The sequence below is a fragment of the Lithobates pipiens genome, unplaced genomic scaffold (assembly GCF_037356315.1).
Source record: "Lithobates pipiens isolate NorthernLeopardFrog02 unplaced genomic scaffold, aLitPip1_a1.2 Scaffold_23, whole genome shotgun sequence".
Classification (NCBI taxonomy): Eukaryota; Metazoa; Chordata; class Amphibia; order Anura; family Ranidae; genus Lithobates; species Lithobates pipiens.
The window spans coordinates 310,802,004-310,819,089 of NW_027507785.1; the positions used below are offsets into that span (position 1 = coordinate 310,802,004).

The 17,086-nt window shown below is 43.0% G+C and overlaps 1 protein-coding gene across 3 annotated transcripts; it reads left to right on the forward strand.

The window, feature by feature from the left end:
* The first annotated feature begins 248 nt into the window (after positions 1-248).
* Positions 249-11,131, forward strand: DIRAS3 (DIRAS family GTPase 3). Of its 3 annotated transcripts, none has more exons than XM_077450504.1 (2): positions 249-448; positions 10,001-11,131. In XM_077450504.1, the coding sequence occupies exon 2, from the start codon at positions 10,096-10,098 to the stop codon at positions 10,690-10,692; it is 597 nt and encodes a 198-aa protein (XP_077306630.1). In that variant the 5' UTR covers positions 249-448; positions 10,001-10,095; the 3' UTR covers positions 10,693-11,131. The 3 variants fall into 3 exon arrangements, with proteins under 3 accessions (XP_077306630.1, XP_077306632.1, XP_077306629.1); XM_077450506.1 differs by lacking the exon at positions 249-448 and adding an exon at positions 1,721-1,841; XM_077450503.1 differs by lacking the exon at positions 249-448 and adding an exon at positions 9,582-9,696.
* Positions 11,132-17,086: the final 5,955 nt, after the last annotated feature.

The following is a 17,086-nucleotide window of genomic DNA, read 5'->3' on the forward strand; positions in this document are numbered from 1 at the left end:
TGTGTTTTCCACCAGCTCCAGGGCTGCATTAACCCCTGCGTACCGCCATCTGCCAGCAAAGCTTCCCCTTCCACAATGCTCCAGCCCCCCTCCAGCACCCATCTGGTTAAAGCCCATTTTCCCTCTGCAGTTGCATGAATGGGCTGTACCACTTGTGGAAAAAATGAATGAAACGTGGGGGGGGATCCAGCCATTGACACCCACTCAGTACTGCTGCTTGTAGGTGCTGGGGAGGAGGCACTTCTCAGAAGAATGGCAGGTTGGCCTGTGCTACTTCCAATAACTCATTGGTTGGGTGATCAAAATCAATTACAGTGGATGTACTTGAGTCCTTTAAATCTTGCTCCCCCCGCACAATAGCTGCACTATGGGTCTGCCCCACCTTGGGTGTTTGTTGGATGCTGTAACAACCTCCAGAATGTATCTCCAGATTGACTGACCTGTGCAGGTAAGTGCTGCTGCATGGTGCAATGATCAGATGTGGGTGGCTGGATGGGGTGGTAGGGATGCTTTTTCAGGCTGCAAGGGGAGCACATGGATGGAGCAATCCCTGGCTGTCACTTAGAGGGATGCTCCAGTGTCACATGTGTGTTGTCAGCTGTGATCCGCTTATTACACCCGCTGGGGGTCTTTGTGTCCTATGCCGGTCACCTGGGGTACAACAACAGAAATATAAGAGCCGCAGTCCTTTGCCTGATGTCCTTTAACTATTCTCTTTGATGTGTGCAGAGTACATCAGGGTGACAGCTGCCTCATTTCCTGGCTTGATGTATCTCTCTATTTATTTATTTACTGATCGACTGCATCATAAAAATTTTATTTTGTTGCCTTTGCACATAAACCGGGAAGCACAGGGACATCCATCGCTGAGCCCTGAAAATGCCAACTAGTATTCTCAGAATAAAAAAAAAAAAAATAAGGCAACCAATGTGTCTGTCCAAAAGGGTTCACCTTTAAAGTAGAACGCCAAGGAAACTGCTACAAATTTGAAAAATGGACAGCGAAAGAGCAGCACCGCTGAAGTCATCATTTTTGTTCTATCCTCCTGTCAGTGAGTTCCCTAGTGTTAGACTGGCAGCACTGCAGTGAGGTCTGCCTTGGCATATTGACCCTTCTCCTTCCCCCTTTTTTTTTTTTTTTTGTTGGAGAACTCCAAACAAACTGTTAAGTACATACTTGAAATCTAGACAGCGGCATTTTTCATTGCGAGCCTCCGGGATGGGGATGGCATCCATTTCCAGCCAAATTCCTTTTTTTTTTCTTTTTTTTTCTTTTCTCTGATTCTCTCTGCCTTGGAACTGCCATTTTGCCCACAAGCTAGAGTGGTCCCATAGACGACTGAATGCGTTTTTTACCTCTATAGTTCCTAGCTTTAAGCCCCCGCCCCCCCCCTTTTATTTATTTTGTTTTTTGGCATCGCAATTTTGGGCATTGCTTTGCTTTTTTATTGCCTGTTAACTTAATGCTGCTTGGCCTGGTGGATCCCCCTTCTTTCTTCTCCTCCTCCCCCCCCTTTTTTTTTAAATATAAATATATATATATATATATATATATATATATATATATATATATTCATTTTGAATTTACTATTGTATAATCTTATTGCACTGTGTAAGTGCTCATTTTCCTTATTCTTCTCAATAATATTCATCAAGTAAACAAAATATAGACAGTGAAAGAGCAGCAGCTTACTGATGAAGCTGTCTTTCTTTCCTCCTGTCAGTAGGTTTCCAAGTGTTGGACTGAAAGAATTGCAATGTAGGGAAGCCTGGCTTTCAATATTGACTATTCTCCCAGGTTTCAGTCTGGCTGTGCAGCAATTCCAGGAATCCAAGATAAAGGTAGGTCCAGGTACACATACTAGCTTAAATACATTAAGGTTGGAATTGCACCGTTCCATGTGCATGTAGGTGTGAGTGGGCACATAGAGTTTCTCTCCTACTAAACTGGGTTGGTGGTTTAGGAATTTTTCCATGCAGGACTGGGGCCCACGGTTCAAGTCCTGGTCAGGATTCTATCTGCATGGAGTTTTCTTGGTTTCCTCCCACACTCCAAAGACATGCTGGTAGGTTAATTGGCTCCTGTGTAAAATTGGCCCTAGTATGATATTCTACATGCAGGGATATGCTATTAACGGAACTACTACTGTTGTAGAACTACAAGTCCCATGATGCATAGCAAGACTGACAGCTACAAGCATGACAGGCAGAAGCATGATGGGACTTGTAGTTTTGTAACAGCTGGAGGTCCGCTAATTGCATATCCCTGTAAAACAGAGTGTGCCCAAGATGGCCATCTCATTATTTCCCCCGAACAGTAGATAAAACTGTCCCCAAGGAAAAAGAGCTATAGAAATTGATTAAAATTAAGTACTAAAGGCAGGCACATGGGGGAGAATAGAATTTCTACTTGACATGTGTTTCCATGTTAAAACCAGGTTTTTGAGCTGCATTTACCAAAGGCAGCCAGATGGGGTTGTACACATGTCCTGGCCATAGCACTTTGCGAATGCAGCAAAAATTCACATTCAGCTGGCAGTACTGCCTCTAAACGCGACCCATTGAGGCGAATGCTGCCACACCGCAATCGCATGCATTTATAGGATTGAAACGTCTGTGAATATGCAATCTACCTGGTTTTCTGCCTGGCAATGTAGCAAAGATATGTAAATCACAAGACTAGCTGATCAGAGTTATGCCCTGTGCACACGGTCAGACTTTCCGACGACAAAATCCGTCAGATTTTTGCCCAAACTTGTCTTGCATACACACGGTCGCACAAAGTTGTCCGAAAATCCGATCGTTCTGATCGCGGTGACGTAGAACAAGTATGACTGGAATATAAACGGGCCAGTAGCCAATAGCTTTCGTCTCGTAATTTATTCTGAGCATGCGTGGCACTTTGTCCGTTGGAATTGTCTACACGCGATCGTAATTCAAAACTCAGACGGAAAAAGCCCGATTGAAGCCCACACACGATCGGATTTTCCGACAACGCGATCCGATCGCACATTTTCCATCTGAAAGTCTGTACAGGGCATAAGATATATTTTAGCAGGTTAAACAGTTCACCTGCATGTATTCATCTTTAGTTTTCAGCAGTTTACATAAAGTTCTGCTTTGAGTGGTTTCAAAAGCATCTTATAAGACAGTCCTAGTTCTCTTCTTCGCCAATAATGCCAGAGTTCCCCCTCCCCATATATAGGACTGACTAAGCATGGGGCATTTGCCCTCCCGCGCCAGTACTAATAAGAAATGCTGGCCTGGTGGTTCTGAATAAATAATTTAGAAATTAAACAGTGTACACAGGGAGGGGCTAGGCTTGGGGGCAATTGTCCTCCCAGGCCAGTACTAATCTTATATGTTGGGCTGGTGGCCCTGAGTGGAGATACTTCATCATTCGTTGATCGGGACTGGTAATGGGGGGTATTTGTCCTCCTAAGCCAGTACTAATAAGATATGGTGGCCTTGAAAGAGATACTTTGTCCTTCAGGCATTGATCAGTGTACATTGAAAAGATATGTTAGGCTGGTGGCACTGAGTGGAGACATTTCACTATTCAGATATTCTTTAGTGTTCACATGCCTGGGCCAGTACTATTATGTTTTGCTGGGGCCCTGAATGGAGATACTTGACCATTTGGACACTAATCAATGTATTCTGGAAAGGACTAGGCATAGATGCATTTGTCCTCCTGGCCAGTACTAAGATATGTCGTTCTGGTGGCCCCGAGAGGAGATGCCTCATTGATGCATGTACGCAGGGAAGGACTGGCCATAGGGACAATTGTCCTTCCAAGCAAATACTAATAAGATATGTTGGGCTGGTGGCCTTGAAAGAGATACTTTGTCCTTCAAACATTGATCGGTGTACATCGAGAAGGTCTGAGCATATGGGGCATTTGCCCACTCAAGCCAGTAGTAATAAGATATGTTGATCTTGGGGGCCCTGAGTGGAGATACTTCACCGTTCCAACATTTAGCAGTGCGTCACTCTCGGTCGGTGACCTACAGGGCTGGGACAAGGCTTGGGCAGGAGGGGCAGCTGCCCTGGGACAGAGAATGGACAAAGGACACTAAACATATTCTATTGCATGCATTAACAGTGAGGAAGGGGGTGAAGTTCCACATTAGCCTCGGGCGCTAGGTGAACTAGTACTGATGACACATAATGAGAATATACAGTATAGTTACCTGTTACCCATTCAGACCTGTGATTTACTACGTCTGAAAGAGGGAAACTTCCTGCATCATGTGATCAAATGCAGAGAGCTGCCAAGGCAGCTGATACTAGGACATGTGAAAAGGAGGACCAAAAAATACGCGTTCTTTAGGAACACTCGCCAATCAGTGACGCACTTCATTGCCTCTAGCCCATAGAAATCCATACCTACCCTACCATAAAAGGGATATGTGTGGTTGCCCCCCCACCCAGATCAAAGTCATCCCTTGCCAGTACACCTATGGTGGTCCCTAATGGGCCCTATTGTGCTTCAGTAACATGGGCATTAGTGTAAGCTGCATTAGTTACATGTCCAGCTCTGAATCTGGAGAAGATGAATTGCAGTAGAGTGGCTGGGGGTGGGGGAACCGGAATCCCTTGTGAAGTTTCTCTGCTAGGCTGGTTATTGCAGTGTCAGCGGAGATGAGGACTTTATTATTTATGCATGTGTAAATCAGTCTTTAGATTCCACAGGGATTTCTTGGAACTATCAAAGGATTCAGAAAAGGAAGTCCTATTTCCAAGAAAGGATTCCAAGAAAGAGTTCCATTTCCCGCCTGATTCTTTACAGTTGTCATGCTTTCTATATACTGAAAACATTCTAGAAAACCAATGTGTGAAATGCCAGATCTGGTGAGTGGACTTCCACCACATGTTTTCCATTCCAAAGCTATGGGCACCGATCTGGAGCTCCCCTCTTTGTGGGACCTCCATTATTTTGGGAGGGCAATCCGATTCCAAGGTTATGAGCATTTGTTGAGGCACTAACAGTCTCCACTATTTTGGAAAAGCAATCCCATTCCGAAGCTATGGGCACTGATATGGAGCCTCCCCTCTTTGTGGGACTAACCCTCCTTCTTTTTTTTTTTTTTTTTTTTTTTTTGGGGAAGACCATCCCATCTCATTCCATTTGTTGAGGCAAGAAGTGCCTGAAAGGTGTTCCCATCCCAAAGCCGTGGGCACTGATATGGATTCCCCTTCTTTGTGTGACTTCTCTCTTTTGAGAAGGCATTCTACAGGAAATTGCAGTGTGTTTGTCAGAATCTGTGCCCATTCAGCCAAAGAACAGGAGGTTCAGTATTTGATGTTAGATGAGAAGACCTAGCTCTTGCAATCAGTGTTCAAATTAATCCCAAAGGTGTTCTGTAGAGTTGAGGTGGCCGTAGATAAAGAGGGGGATAGGGGGGTCCAAATTTTTCCCAGAACGTCCATGGCGCTGCAGCTAGTGCTGCCACTCAATCATTCACATGCATGGGTTCACATGCTTTTGGCCATATAGCATATCTACTGTATGACTAAAGCAAGTTTACAGTTATAACCTTTCATCTTTCTATACCAGTCACCTGAGCGCTGTAGTGGGATCAGAACCAGAGTCACTTATGAATAACCTGGTAGCTTTTATTGTGCCACCTCAAATTGCTATAGATTTTGACTTTCTTTTTTTGCAACTAGGCAGAGATATTTATAAAGAAGTGTATTCAGTATGCTTGACTTATGATAAGGCTTACCTGTAGGTACTGTGAAGTCCTTCTAAACCTGGGCCGCTTAGAAGATATTTACAGTGGTGGTTGTAGCCAGGGGTGTATTTACTACAAGGCAAACAAGGCCCTTGCCTAGAGCGGCATTTTTTTCGGTGGGGGGGGGGGGGTGCTGTTTCTGTACCAGGATGATGCCTGCAGCATCAAAAGCATTCAAAAACCCGATCTTGGTGTTTTGAATGCTATGCTTTTAAGTGTATAGGAGGGATTTGGGGTCTTGTAGACCCCAGATCTCTCCATAAAGATGACCTGTCACTGCCTGTTGCTGTCAAAAGGATGTTTGCGTTCATTGTGATAGCAATAAGTGATTAAAATGTATTTTTTATTTAATTTTATATTAAAAAAAAAAAAAAATTAAAGTGCTCCCATCGTCCCGTGTTTGCACGCAAAGGCGATCATGTGTGTCGGTCCTGCATGCACGCAAATATCTATCGCCCCACACGTGTGAGGTATCCCCGCGAACATCCGATCATGGGCAGTAATTCTAGCAACAGACCTCTGTTAATTCAAAGTGGTTACCTGTAAAGGCTTTTACATGGTCACCTATGGATAGTAACATTTACATAGTTTGTAGCAATTTTAAAGCGGCTAGGGTGGGACAGAATTGGTGGGGCGGGGAAGGGGGTGGGGCAGGCTGTACAAATACACTACTGGCTGTAGCTGGTAGCATCACTGGTTCATGTGCAGTAGCTTTGCATTCAGGACACATGGAATGTGCCATGAATGCAGAGAATGCTGCTCTGTTATGACTCCTGTGTGGGAGTGACATCATCGTGACCCAGCCATTCAAACTGCCAGAGTGTGAACCCAGAAGGAAGAGCAGGGGAAGATGGGTGGCGTGTGTGTGTATGTATGTATGATATATAATATATATATTATTGTAGACAAACTCGGGCATGCACACCTCAGTTTAAGAGTTAGGCGATGGGACAAAAACTCCTGTGTGCAGGGCTGCTAAGGCAATACAGCCAGCCCTCCTGTACTGGGCCCGGACCCCAGCAGTTCAAAAGGAGGTGTCTGGGCCCCTCCAAGCAGGAGGGCTGGCTTTACTGCCTTATTGCTGACATTTATGAATCTTGTGGAGCTGCTGGCTTCTACGCCTCATTCTTGGTTACTGGGCACTTGCAGAGCAGCCCTAGTCACTTAATTGGGTCTTGTTCGATCGGGGTATTGTGTGTGTGTATGTGTGTATGTGTGTATGTGTGTGTGTGTGTGTGTATATATATATATATATATATATATATATATATATATATATATATATTTCATTCATCTGTGGCTGGGCAGTGCAGAAGATGCCAGCAACGAAGTGATGAAGGGGTCAGCAGAGATGTAGGTTCGCTGGAGAGGGCCCTCCAGAAGGTAAGTACTTGAACATTATGGTAATTGGCAAGAGCTTCAGGGCCCGTATTTAACTAAAGTTCAACTTAAAAGCAAAAAATTAATTTTGGGATTTTATGTGACACAATGTGGGTTATTTATGAAAGGAAAATCCACTTTACACTGCAACCGCACTTGAAAGTGCAGTTGCTGTAGATCAGAGGGGGACATGCAAGAAAAATAAAAATAAAACTGAATTTTTAGCTTGCACATGATTGGATGATAAAATCAGCAGAGCTTCCCCTTAGATTCAGAGCGACTGCACTTTCAAGTGCACTTGCAGTGCAAAGTCTATTTGCCTTTTGTGAATAACCTCCAATGTGACACATAATTGTGAAGTGGAAGGAAAATAATATTTGTATTCAGCCCACATCCCCCCCCCCCCCCCCCAAGTCAATACTTTGTAGAACAACCTTTCACTGTAATTACAGCTGCAAGTCTTTTTGGAGATGTCTCTACCAGCTTTGCACATCTAGAGAGTGACTCTCTTGCCCATTCTTCCTTACAAAATATCTCCAAGCTCTGTCAGATTGGATGGAGAGCGTCTGTGAACAGCAATTTTCAAGTCTTGCCACAGATTCTCAATAGGATTTAGGTCTGGACTTTGACTGGGCCATTCTAACGCATGAATATGCTTTGATCTAAAACATTCCATTGTAGCTCTGGCTGTATGTTTAGGGTCGATGTTCTGCTGGAAGGTGAACCTCCGCCCCCAGTCTCAAGTCTTTTGTAGACTCCAACAGGTGTTCGAGAACCTTGGTGAATAAAGCGCATTGTGAATGCCAAGGAACATACCAAACAGGTCAGGGATAAAGTTGTGGAGACATTTAAAGCTTTGAACATCTCGCGGAGCTTTGTTCAATCCATCATTCGAAAATGGAGAGAGTATGGCACAACTGAAAACCTAACTTTGCAAAGAAGAATGGGCAAAAACGTCACTCTCTAGATGTGCAAAGCTGGTAGAGCAGGGGTCTCAAACTGGTGGCCCTCCAGCTGTTGTGAAACAAGTCCCATCATGCCTCTGCATGTGGGAGTCATGCTTGTAACTGTCAGCCTTGCAATGCCTTGCAAAGCCTCATGGGACTTGTAGTTTCGCAACAGCTGGAGGGCCGCCAGTTTGAGACCCCAGTGGTAGAGACATCCCCAAAAAGACTTGCAGCTGTAATTGCAGGGAAAGGTGGTTCTACGAAGTATTGACTCAGGGGGGTGCCATACAAATGTACATCACACTTTTCTCGTTCAAAAATTTTTTTATTTTATGTTAAAAAAAATTGCATGTACAGAATATAAGACAAATTATGTGATACCAGAAATAAAAAGTAGACATATTGAAGTACGGATGATACAAAGCAAAGAAGAATTTCAAGATATTCTAGTGGGAATGACAATAAATGGCCCTTTATATATTTTAGAATTTGAAAACATTCTTATAGCTGAGTTTTAAACATTTTAATCCCAAGAAAATATAAATATGTCTAAAAGAAAATATATGATTTTAAAGTTTTGACCATAACTTCTAAAGTATGTTTATAGTAAGTATTATATAGTAAGGGAAGAACATAAAAGGTATATAGGAGGGGAAGGGGAGGGAATAATTCTCCGGAGGAGGTTTTATATATCATCTAATGTTTTAACTCTATAAAAAATCTTAATCACCATAACAATAAAACTCGGTTGTCAATATTATCTGACGTATAATATTTAATCCAGGGTTTCCATATGATATCAAACTTTGTCATCTGGTTTTTATCTATAGCGTCCATTTTAGCATGGATGAAAGATTGATTCATTCTACGTTTGGTTTCTGCAATATCCACCACATCTGTTTTCCACGCATTGGCTATAGTCTGCTTTGCGGCTTTTAGGAGTGTAAGAACTAATTTGAATTGTTTCTGATTCAGAAAGGCTGGTTTTAAATTAAGGAGAGCTATAATTGGGTCTGGAAAAATTGGACGATCAAAATTTTTTGTAATTATCAGATCTTTTTCCAAAATGATTGTACAATTGAGCAATGCCACCAGGTATGTATATAGGTACCTTTTACACTTTTCACAGATTTATTTGTAAAAAATTCTGAAACCCATTTATCATTTTCCTTCCACTTCACAATTATGTGCCACTTTATGTTGGTCTATTGCATAAAATCCCAATAAAATACATTTACGTTTTTGGCTGTAACGTGACAAAATGTGAAAAATTTTCAAGGGGTGTAAATTACTTTATCAAGGCACTGTTGGTCATCCCTTATCAGGACTGTAGAAGCTCCTTGTATATTGATCAGCTTTAAAGGCTTGTAAATGCTGCTACGTACCAGTTAGTTATCAAATGCAAAGGATGGGTGGGATGCAAAAGGATTGAGGGGGAAAAAAGTCTGGTACATCCACTAGATGGCAAAATAATCTAATCTTGCAGGCAGCATTCAAAACCAATAATACAAAAAAAAAAAAAAAAAAAAAGAGGGAGGGAGCTTCTGATTTCATCTGCAGCTGAGCCGTCTGAGAGCGACATAATAATCAGACCGCAGGAAGGGCTGAAACAAAGCAGAGTGCTCAGGCAAGGTAAGGTGTGAGCTTGTTTGTGTATATCTAGATATGTCTTATCGTGTTCATCCCAAAAAGTGATGCTCTGACCGACCGCCAGAAGGATAGAATTGGCTTGTTATCTGGACCAGTATCATCCTGGCTCCTGCACTTCCTAGCACTTTGTAGCCTACTGCCAGCTTGGGGATCCTCCTGACGTAGCAACAATAATGTTCTGCAACTGATGCACTAACGATTTATAGCGTAGCTTGTATTTTTATTGGACTCGACCAAAGTGTTTGCACGACACTGAATTTTTTTTTTTTATTCATTTCCTCAACAGGTGCCTGCTCCATCCCCGGCATGTAACTTCTCCTTGCCCTTGCATTCAAGACGGAATCCTTCTGAGCCCGTAACGCGAGATCCTTGAAAGGAAAGATGCCGGAACAAAGCAACGACTATCGGGTGGTGGTGTTTGGGGCGGCAGGAGTCGGGAAAAGTTCTCTGGTGCTCAGATTTGTCAGAGGGACTTTCAGAGAGACCTACATCCCGACCATCGAAGATACCTACAGACAGGTCATCAGCTGCGATAAGAATATCTGCACGCTGCAGATCACCGACACGACGGGGAGCCACCAGTTCCCGGCCATGCAGCGGTTGTCCATCTCTAAAGGCCATGCCTTCATCCTGGTCTACTCAGTTAGCAGTAAGCAGTCCATGGCAGAGCTTCAGCCAATCTACGAGCAGATCTGCCACATCAAAGGAGACACTCAGAAAATTCCCATCATGCTGGTCGGAAACAAGAGTGATGAGGCTCTACGGGAGGTCCAGACCAGCGAAGGGGAGAGTTTGGCCAACAAGTGGAAATGCTCTTTCATGGAAACCTCAGCCAAGCTTAACTACAACGTACAGGAGCTGTTCCAAGAACTTTTAAACTTGGAGAAGAGACGAACTGTAAGTCTCCAGGTGGGTGGGAAAAAGTCCAAACAGCAAAAGAAGAAGGAGAAGCTCAAAGGGAAATGTTCGATCATGTGAACTGGACCTCAAGCCAACAAACTGAGACATTCCACTGTCTGCTGGGCATCAAACCTGCAGGTGTCAAGCTCCTAGGTTGGACTGCTTCTTTTTGGGGGGGAGGGGGGGAGTGGTGCCAAGATTCTATGGCATCATGGTTATCATAGCAACCATTTTCAGCTACAGGTTTTATTTTTTTTTATTTTATTTGAAGGCAAGCTCTCCGCATGCTCTGCCACCTCCATTTTGCACTCTGAACACATTTGCGCATCGGGATGCTCAATCGCCAGAAGAAGGGAACCAAGTTTTGGGCAGTTTCTGTACTTGTGATTCATTTGGGAGATGTTTTAACGGCAAATTACACAGACGTGAAGTTTTTGTGTAATATTTGCATGAGAGGATACTGGGGTTATGGAATGAAAGTGCTGCTGTAAATTAAATATTGACTTTGTGTTCATTATTTTTGTGGTTTTTGTAACTTGTACTTCTCTTTTAGATATTTTTGGAGGGTTATTCATTGAGGGCCTCATAAGAGTTTGCAAATTGGAACCTCAAGTGGAGCCACAAATTTTTTTTATTTTTTTTGCATAAACAGTGGAAAGGGTTAGAAACTACTATTGGGTTTTTATTGTGGTCTGTACTCTAACCTCACTTAATTTATTTTTGTTGTTCCTGTGATGTGGGTCACCAGCACAGGAAGTGAGGGGAAATTTCCCCCCAATGGTTACCCAGTCAAAAAGGCACTGGTTCCAACCCTTCCTACTGCTATCAAATTTTTTGGATTATAGTAGAAAGGGTTGGAACCAGTGCCTGTATTTTGGCTGGGTGACCATTGGGGGAAATTCCTCCCCTCCCTTCCTATCCAACCCACTGGAATCAAAAGTGAGGGTAAGTAGAGTACAGACCACAATAGTGTGGTGTGTGTTTGTTTTTTTTATTTATTTATTTTTTATTTATTTTTTTGTGGTCTGTACTCCTACATACCCTCACCTTTTGATTCCAGTGAGTTGGGTCACCAGGACAGAAAGTGAGGGGAAATTTTCCCCAATGGTTAAAAAACTGGCAGTGGTTCCAGCCCTTTCTACTTCAATCCAAAAAAAATAAAAAGTTTTATCTGGAAATCTACTTGAAAGCCCTAGAACAATCTTGCATTTTTATTTGACATAAACCTGTATTCTGTTTTAGACTGGGTTCACACTGAATTTGGATGCGGCTCACAGCAGGGGGTCCGGTGCGTCCCTGTTCTCCATTTCGAGGACAAATTGGGTCTGAATTCGGACCCGAAATGGAGCCAAAGACGCACAGGACTCCTGTGCAATTCGCTCCGCAGCCACCCTGGACATGTGTGAACCGGCTCAATTGAGAGCCGGTCAGTCTGCTGTTATGTGAACCCAGCCTTTTTTTTTTTTTTTTTTTTTTTTTTTTATTCGTTTTGGGGGGAAAAGTAGAGGGTTAAAATCTGGGGGGGGAGGGGGAGTAGAGGGTTAAAACCACTGTACGGTGTGTGGGTTTTTTTTTTTTTTTTTTTTTTTTTTTTTACGCCATCTGTGTCCCATTGGGGAGCATTACCCTTACTTCCTGTCCTCAAAAAATGCAACAGGAAATTTCAAAGTGAGGAATAATACCTCTCTTAGACCGTTGTCACCGGAACAGGTGTCCCCATTGGACAATTTCCCCTCCCCTCTTGGTCAGATGATCCTGGTTTCAGTCTCGGTGACGATGGTAATCAGGACAAATAGGGCGCATCTACCCAACCGGGACACACAGCCAATACAGACCTGACGGGAGTGGGTCTAACCCTTCACCACTCAATCCACAAGATACCCACTATTGTATAGCTTGCCCCAGTGGCTGGTGAAGACAATGTCTACAGTGGCAATGATCGTTGTTAAAAATGTAAAGTGGAGTAAAGATTCACTTTTAAAGCAGAACTCCGGGGAAATGTCAAAAATAACCGTGTAGTGGGGCTGCTTCCACATTTCAAGAATGAAATACTCATTTTTGTTTAAGGGAACATTGCAAAGCTGTTTTACTCCCACCATGTTTCTTGTTTTGAGAAATCCACCTTCACTGTTTGCCTACTGTATACACAACTTAATGCTATTTTTGTTCAAGTTCGATAGAGATAGGTCTATCTATAACTTTTATTTTTTTATTTTTTTGTTGCTTTTAACAAAAATCAATAAAGCTTGTTTTCAAAAAAATCAGTTTTTACTTGCCTTACCCGCCCACTCCCCCAGCAACTGGTGGTCTCCCTTTCCTTATAATATTCCAGGTTGTGGGCGGCCCTCAGCTGTGATGTCAGCATGACTGATGCAGTGTTGAAGAGAACTTTAATGGTACCCTAGATATATATAGGGGCATTTAACCCTTGCAGTGGGGGAGGGTGAGGGAGGGTGAGGCCCCCCCCCCCCCCCGAGAAGGTAGCTATTAATTTTTTTTTTTTTTTATCCGGAGTTTAGCTTTAAAGAGGATCCATTTTTAAAGGCAAACTCCAGACAAAATATTTCTCCTTTTTTTTATTTATTTTTTATTTTTTTTCTTTGACCCCCCTTTTGGGGAGATTTCTGCTCTCCTGTTCCAGTAAAAGTTTGTATGCATTGGTTCAAGGGAAAATGACTGCACTAAAAACCTTGGTTCAGATTTTTAAAACTTTTGAAGGGTTACAGCTCTTGTGCTGGAAGGATACGGTGCCCTTTTTTTTTTTTTTTTTTTTTTTTTTTCTCTCACCACAGTGCATTGGTGTGAACTCGTCCCATGGAGAGCAAGGCTTTTTGCCATGCCCTTCTTTTGCTTTGTGCTGCGCAAGGGTGCCCAGTGCAGTCCACCTGGTGTAAAAGGGTCTTAAAAGTGATCGTAAACTCCTTCTATATACCCAGTGAAGTGACTGGTGATACACAGATGAAAAAGAAGAAAAGCCTCCTACATAAGTTGTACCTGTTTATCTGAAGCTCTATCGCCTCTACCTCTGTCCAACATTTATAAAGCTCGCCTTAGCTATCAAAATGCAGGGGCCAGAGAGCTGAAATTGCCCCCTGCAGAGCTCAGTGAGGAGAGCTATGACAGCTGATTGGAGGGAAGTGCCCCAAACTTTACACAGGATCAGAGGTGAGGTGAGGTGCGGCTGTCAATCACAGGCTGTGTGCTGGAGCTCCCTCCCCTTTCCGGTCATTAGCCTAGGCTTGTCCGGTCATTAAGCCTAGGCTACTGACCAGACAAGAAATGGGGAAGTGGGCTGCATAATATATTTACTGGCAGAAAAAAAAATGTTTTACTATCCAAAGTTAAAACAACAACAAAGGCAGAAGATTTAATAGATGGAAAGATGAAAAAAATGACTGAAGTTCCACTTTAAGCCTCATACACACGATCAGATTATCGGACTAATATTCATTTATTTTTTTTTTATTTTTTTATGTATGTTGCCTGCTAGGCTCAGATCGAAGAGGTTTCGTAGGACAGAATCCAACTTCAGAAGTGATGTGATGTGTTGAGTTGTTTTGTATGTATTCTTTCGGTTCTGAGCATGCGTAGTCTTGCTGTTACAATTACAAGACAAAAACTGTAATAATTAAACGAAAATCGGATGTTGTGTTCACGTACGATAAAAATGATAGTCAGAATCGGCTGTCGAAAAACACTATACGAATGATCAGAAAATTGGCAGATCATTTGTCAAACAAAACTTTACGTCCCATTTTCTTATTGTGTCTACGAGCTTTAAAGTGATTGTAAAGGATTGTTTTAAAAAAAAAAACATGTCATACTTCCCTCCACTGTGCAGCTCGTTTTGCACAGAGTGGCCCCGAACATCCTCTTCTGGGGTCCCCTGGCGGCTCTCAAGGCTCCTTTCCACATTAGCTAACCCCCTAGGAGAAGCGCGGTCCTGAGTCCAGCATTTGCGTCCCAAGACGCGAATGCTGGACTCGGCCCCAGGCACCTGTGTCATTGGATAAATTGATAGCAGCGCAGCCATTGGCTCCTGCTGCTGTCAATCAAATCCAATCAAGAGTCGGGACCCCGTGGATAGAGGGAGAGCATGTCCCCGCCAAAGAGATGAGGGGGCTCAGGTAAGTAAAACTGTTAGGCCGGTGACTGCCAGGTGTTTTTTCACCTTAATGCATAGGATGCATTAAGGTGAAAAAACACAAACCTTTACAACCCTTTTAAGCTTGGGTTCATTCTGACTGCAGGTTAGAAACCGTGTGAATTCAGCTGAACTCACACGATTTCAAACCTGTCCTCAATGTGGACGTGAGCTAAAACCTGGAAGCTGATTGGTTACTATGCACAGCTGTCACCAGATTCTTTTAGTGCTTTGGATTGGATTGAGACCAGTACACACTATAAAGGGATATGCTTTGTTCATATTTTTTTATTTTATTTTTTTGTGCAGTTTAACAATCACTTTTAATTAGAATTGTAGGCACTTTTTTTTTATTTTATATTTTTTTTCCTCCCATTTTGGATAGAGTAAGGCAGTGATGGCAAACCTTGGCACCCCAGATGTTTTCAAACTACATTTCCCATGATGCTTAACTACACTGCAGAGTGCATGAGCATCATGGGAAATGTGGTTCCAAAACATCTGGGGTGCCAAGGTTCACCATCACTGGAGTAAGGGATTTTTTTTTTTCTCGCCATCTGTGTCTCATTGCGCAGATTTCCCTTCACTTCCAGGCCTACGGATAAACGGGAAGCGAGAGGAAATCCCTGCAAATTAGGCCCCATTCACACCTGAGCGTTTTGGAGCTTGAAACCTGAAGCTACAGAATGCTGGAGGGGGAAAAAAAAAATCCATTATTCTCTAGGGGGATGGTTCACATCTCCACTCAAACGCCTGAAGCTCAAACAAGTTCCGCAACTTTTTTTTTTTCTATAGGCAGATTTGGTTGTTTTTCTGCTTTTTACTTGACCTTTTTGACCTGTACAAAATCGCAACAAAAAATGTGCAACTTTCTGCCTGAAAACGCTGAGGTGTGAATGGGGCCTAAAGGGAATTCCTTGGGGGAACCCCAGATGACCAGAACTAATATCCCCAAAAAGATCTATGCAGGTATGCACTTTTAGCTCAGAAAAGTCTACTGATCTCGACTTTGACCAAATCCTTATTTTTTTTTTTTTTTTTTTTTGCTGTGATCTGACTTCCTGTTAGAGGGTGGCTACGTGCGTTCTTCAGGGTCCCAGTGTATGTAGGAATGTAGCCACTCTCTCTCTTGTTCACTTCTGAGATGGACTATGGACAGGACTACATCTTCTGTAGAGGAAAAGAAGAGGTTTGGGAGCTCGCAGAGGATATTACAAGGAGAAACCACTTCATAATAGATTAGAGCAGTGATGGCGAACCTTGGCACTCCAGATATTTTGGAACTACATTTCCCATGATGCTCATGCACTCTGCAGTAAAGTTGAGCATCATGGGAAATGTACTTCCAAAACATCTGGGGTGCCAAGGTTCGCCATCACTGGATTAGAGGGCCATTAAGTAGTGGATGTGTATGGATTCGTTTTGGAGAATAAGGATATTATTTTGTTTGCTAAAAAGTAAAAGAAAAATCCATGCAATGCCTTACCTGTAAACAATGCTTCCCCTTTTTCTGAGATCCTCTGCTTAAAGCAGTATTAAACCCAAAAGCAAACATTTATTAGGTTGCAGTTTACCAATCCTTAGATGTGATGGCTGCATTTGTTTGTTTTTTATTTTATTTTTTGGGGTTTTTTTTATGCTTTCTTTCCTTTATCTTCCTCTGGTGATCCAGCCTGCAAGTCTGTTTTTCAACAGAACAAGCTCCCCTGCAAACGTAGCAGCTACAAGGATGAGATTAACCATTTACCACTGATAGGGGTCATTACGATGATCATCTTTTTATTTATGCTCCTGGCCCCTCCCTCCTGTTGTGTGCCCCCATAGCAAACGGCTTGCTATGGGGGGCACCCGAGCTGAGCCACAGCTCCATTCAGACACTGAGTCGCAGCACGGCCCCGCCTGCCTTATTCTCTCCTCATTGGCTGACTGACTTTGATAGCAGCGGGAGCCAATGGTGCCACGCTGCTCTCTCAGCCAATGAGGAGGGAAGTCCCGGGCAATCAAGACCCTCATGCAACATCGCTGGATCTAGATGGGGTTTAGGTAATTATTAGGTGGGGCTGCTGCACACAGAAGGCTTTTTATCTTTAAAAATTTCTGCCTTTACAACCACTTGTAAAATATTTTACATTTTTTTATTTTATTTAGTTTTTCTGGCTCATTCCTCTCTCCGAAGTCTTTTTCTGGCTGACAACACCTCAATAATGCCTGTAATCTATGAACACCGGCAGGATGATGCCGCAACCCTAATGGGATTCAGTACCACCGTCTGGCACTCCACATTGTACAGACTGGCCAAGCTTGTGGTCACATGATTGCATTGAAAAA

Excerpts from the sequence above, each read along its gene's own strand:
- DIRAS3 (XM_077450504.1), top strand. The coding sequence starts at position 10,096 with ATGCCGGAACAAAGCAACGACTATCGGGTGGTGGTGTTTGGGGCGGCA.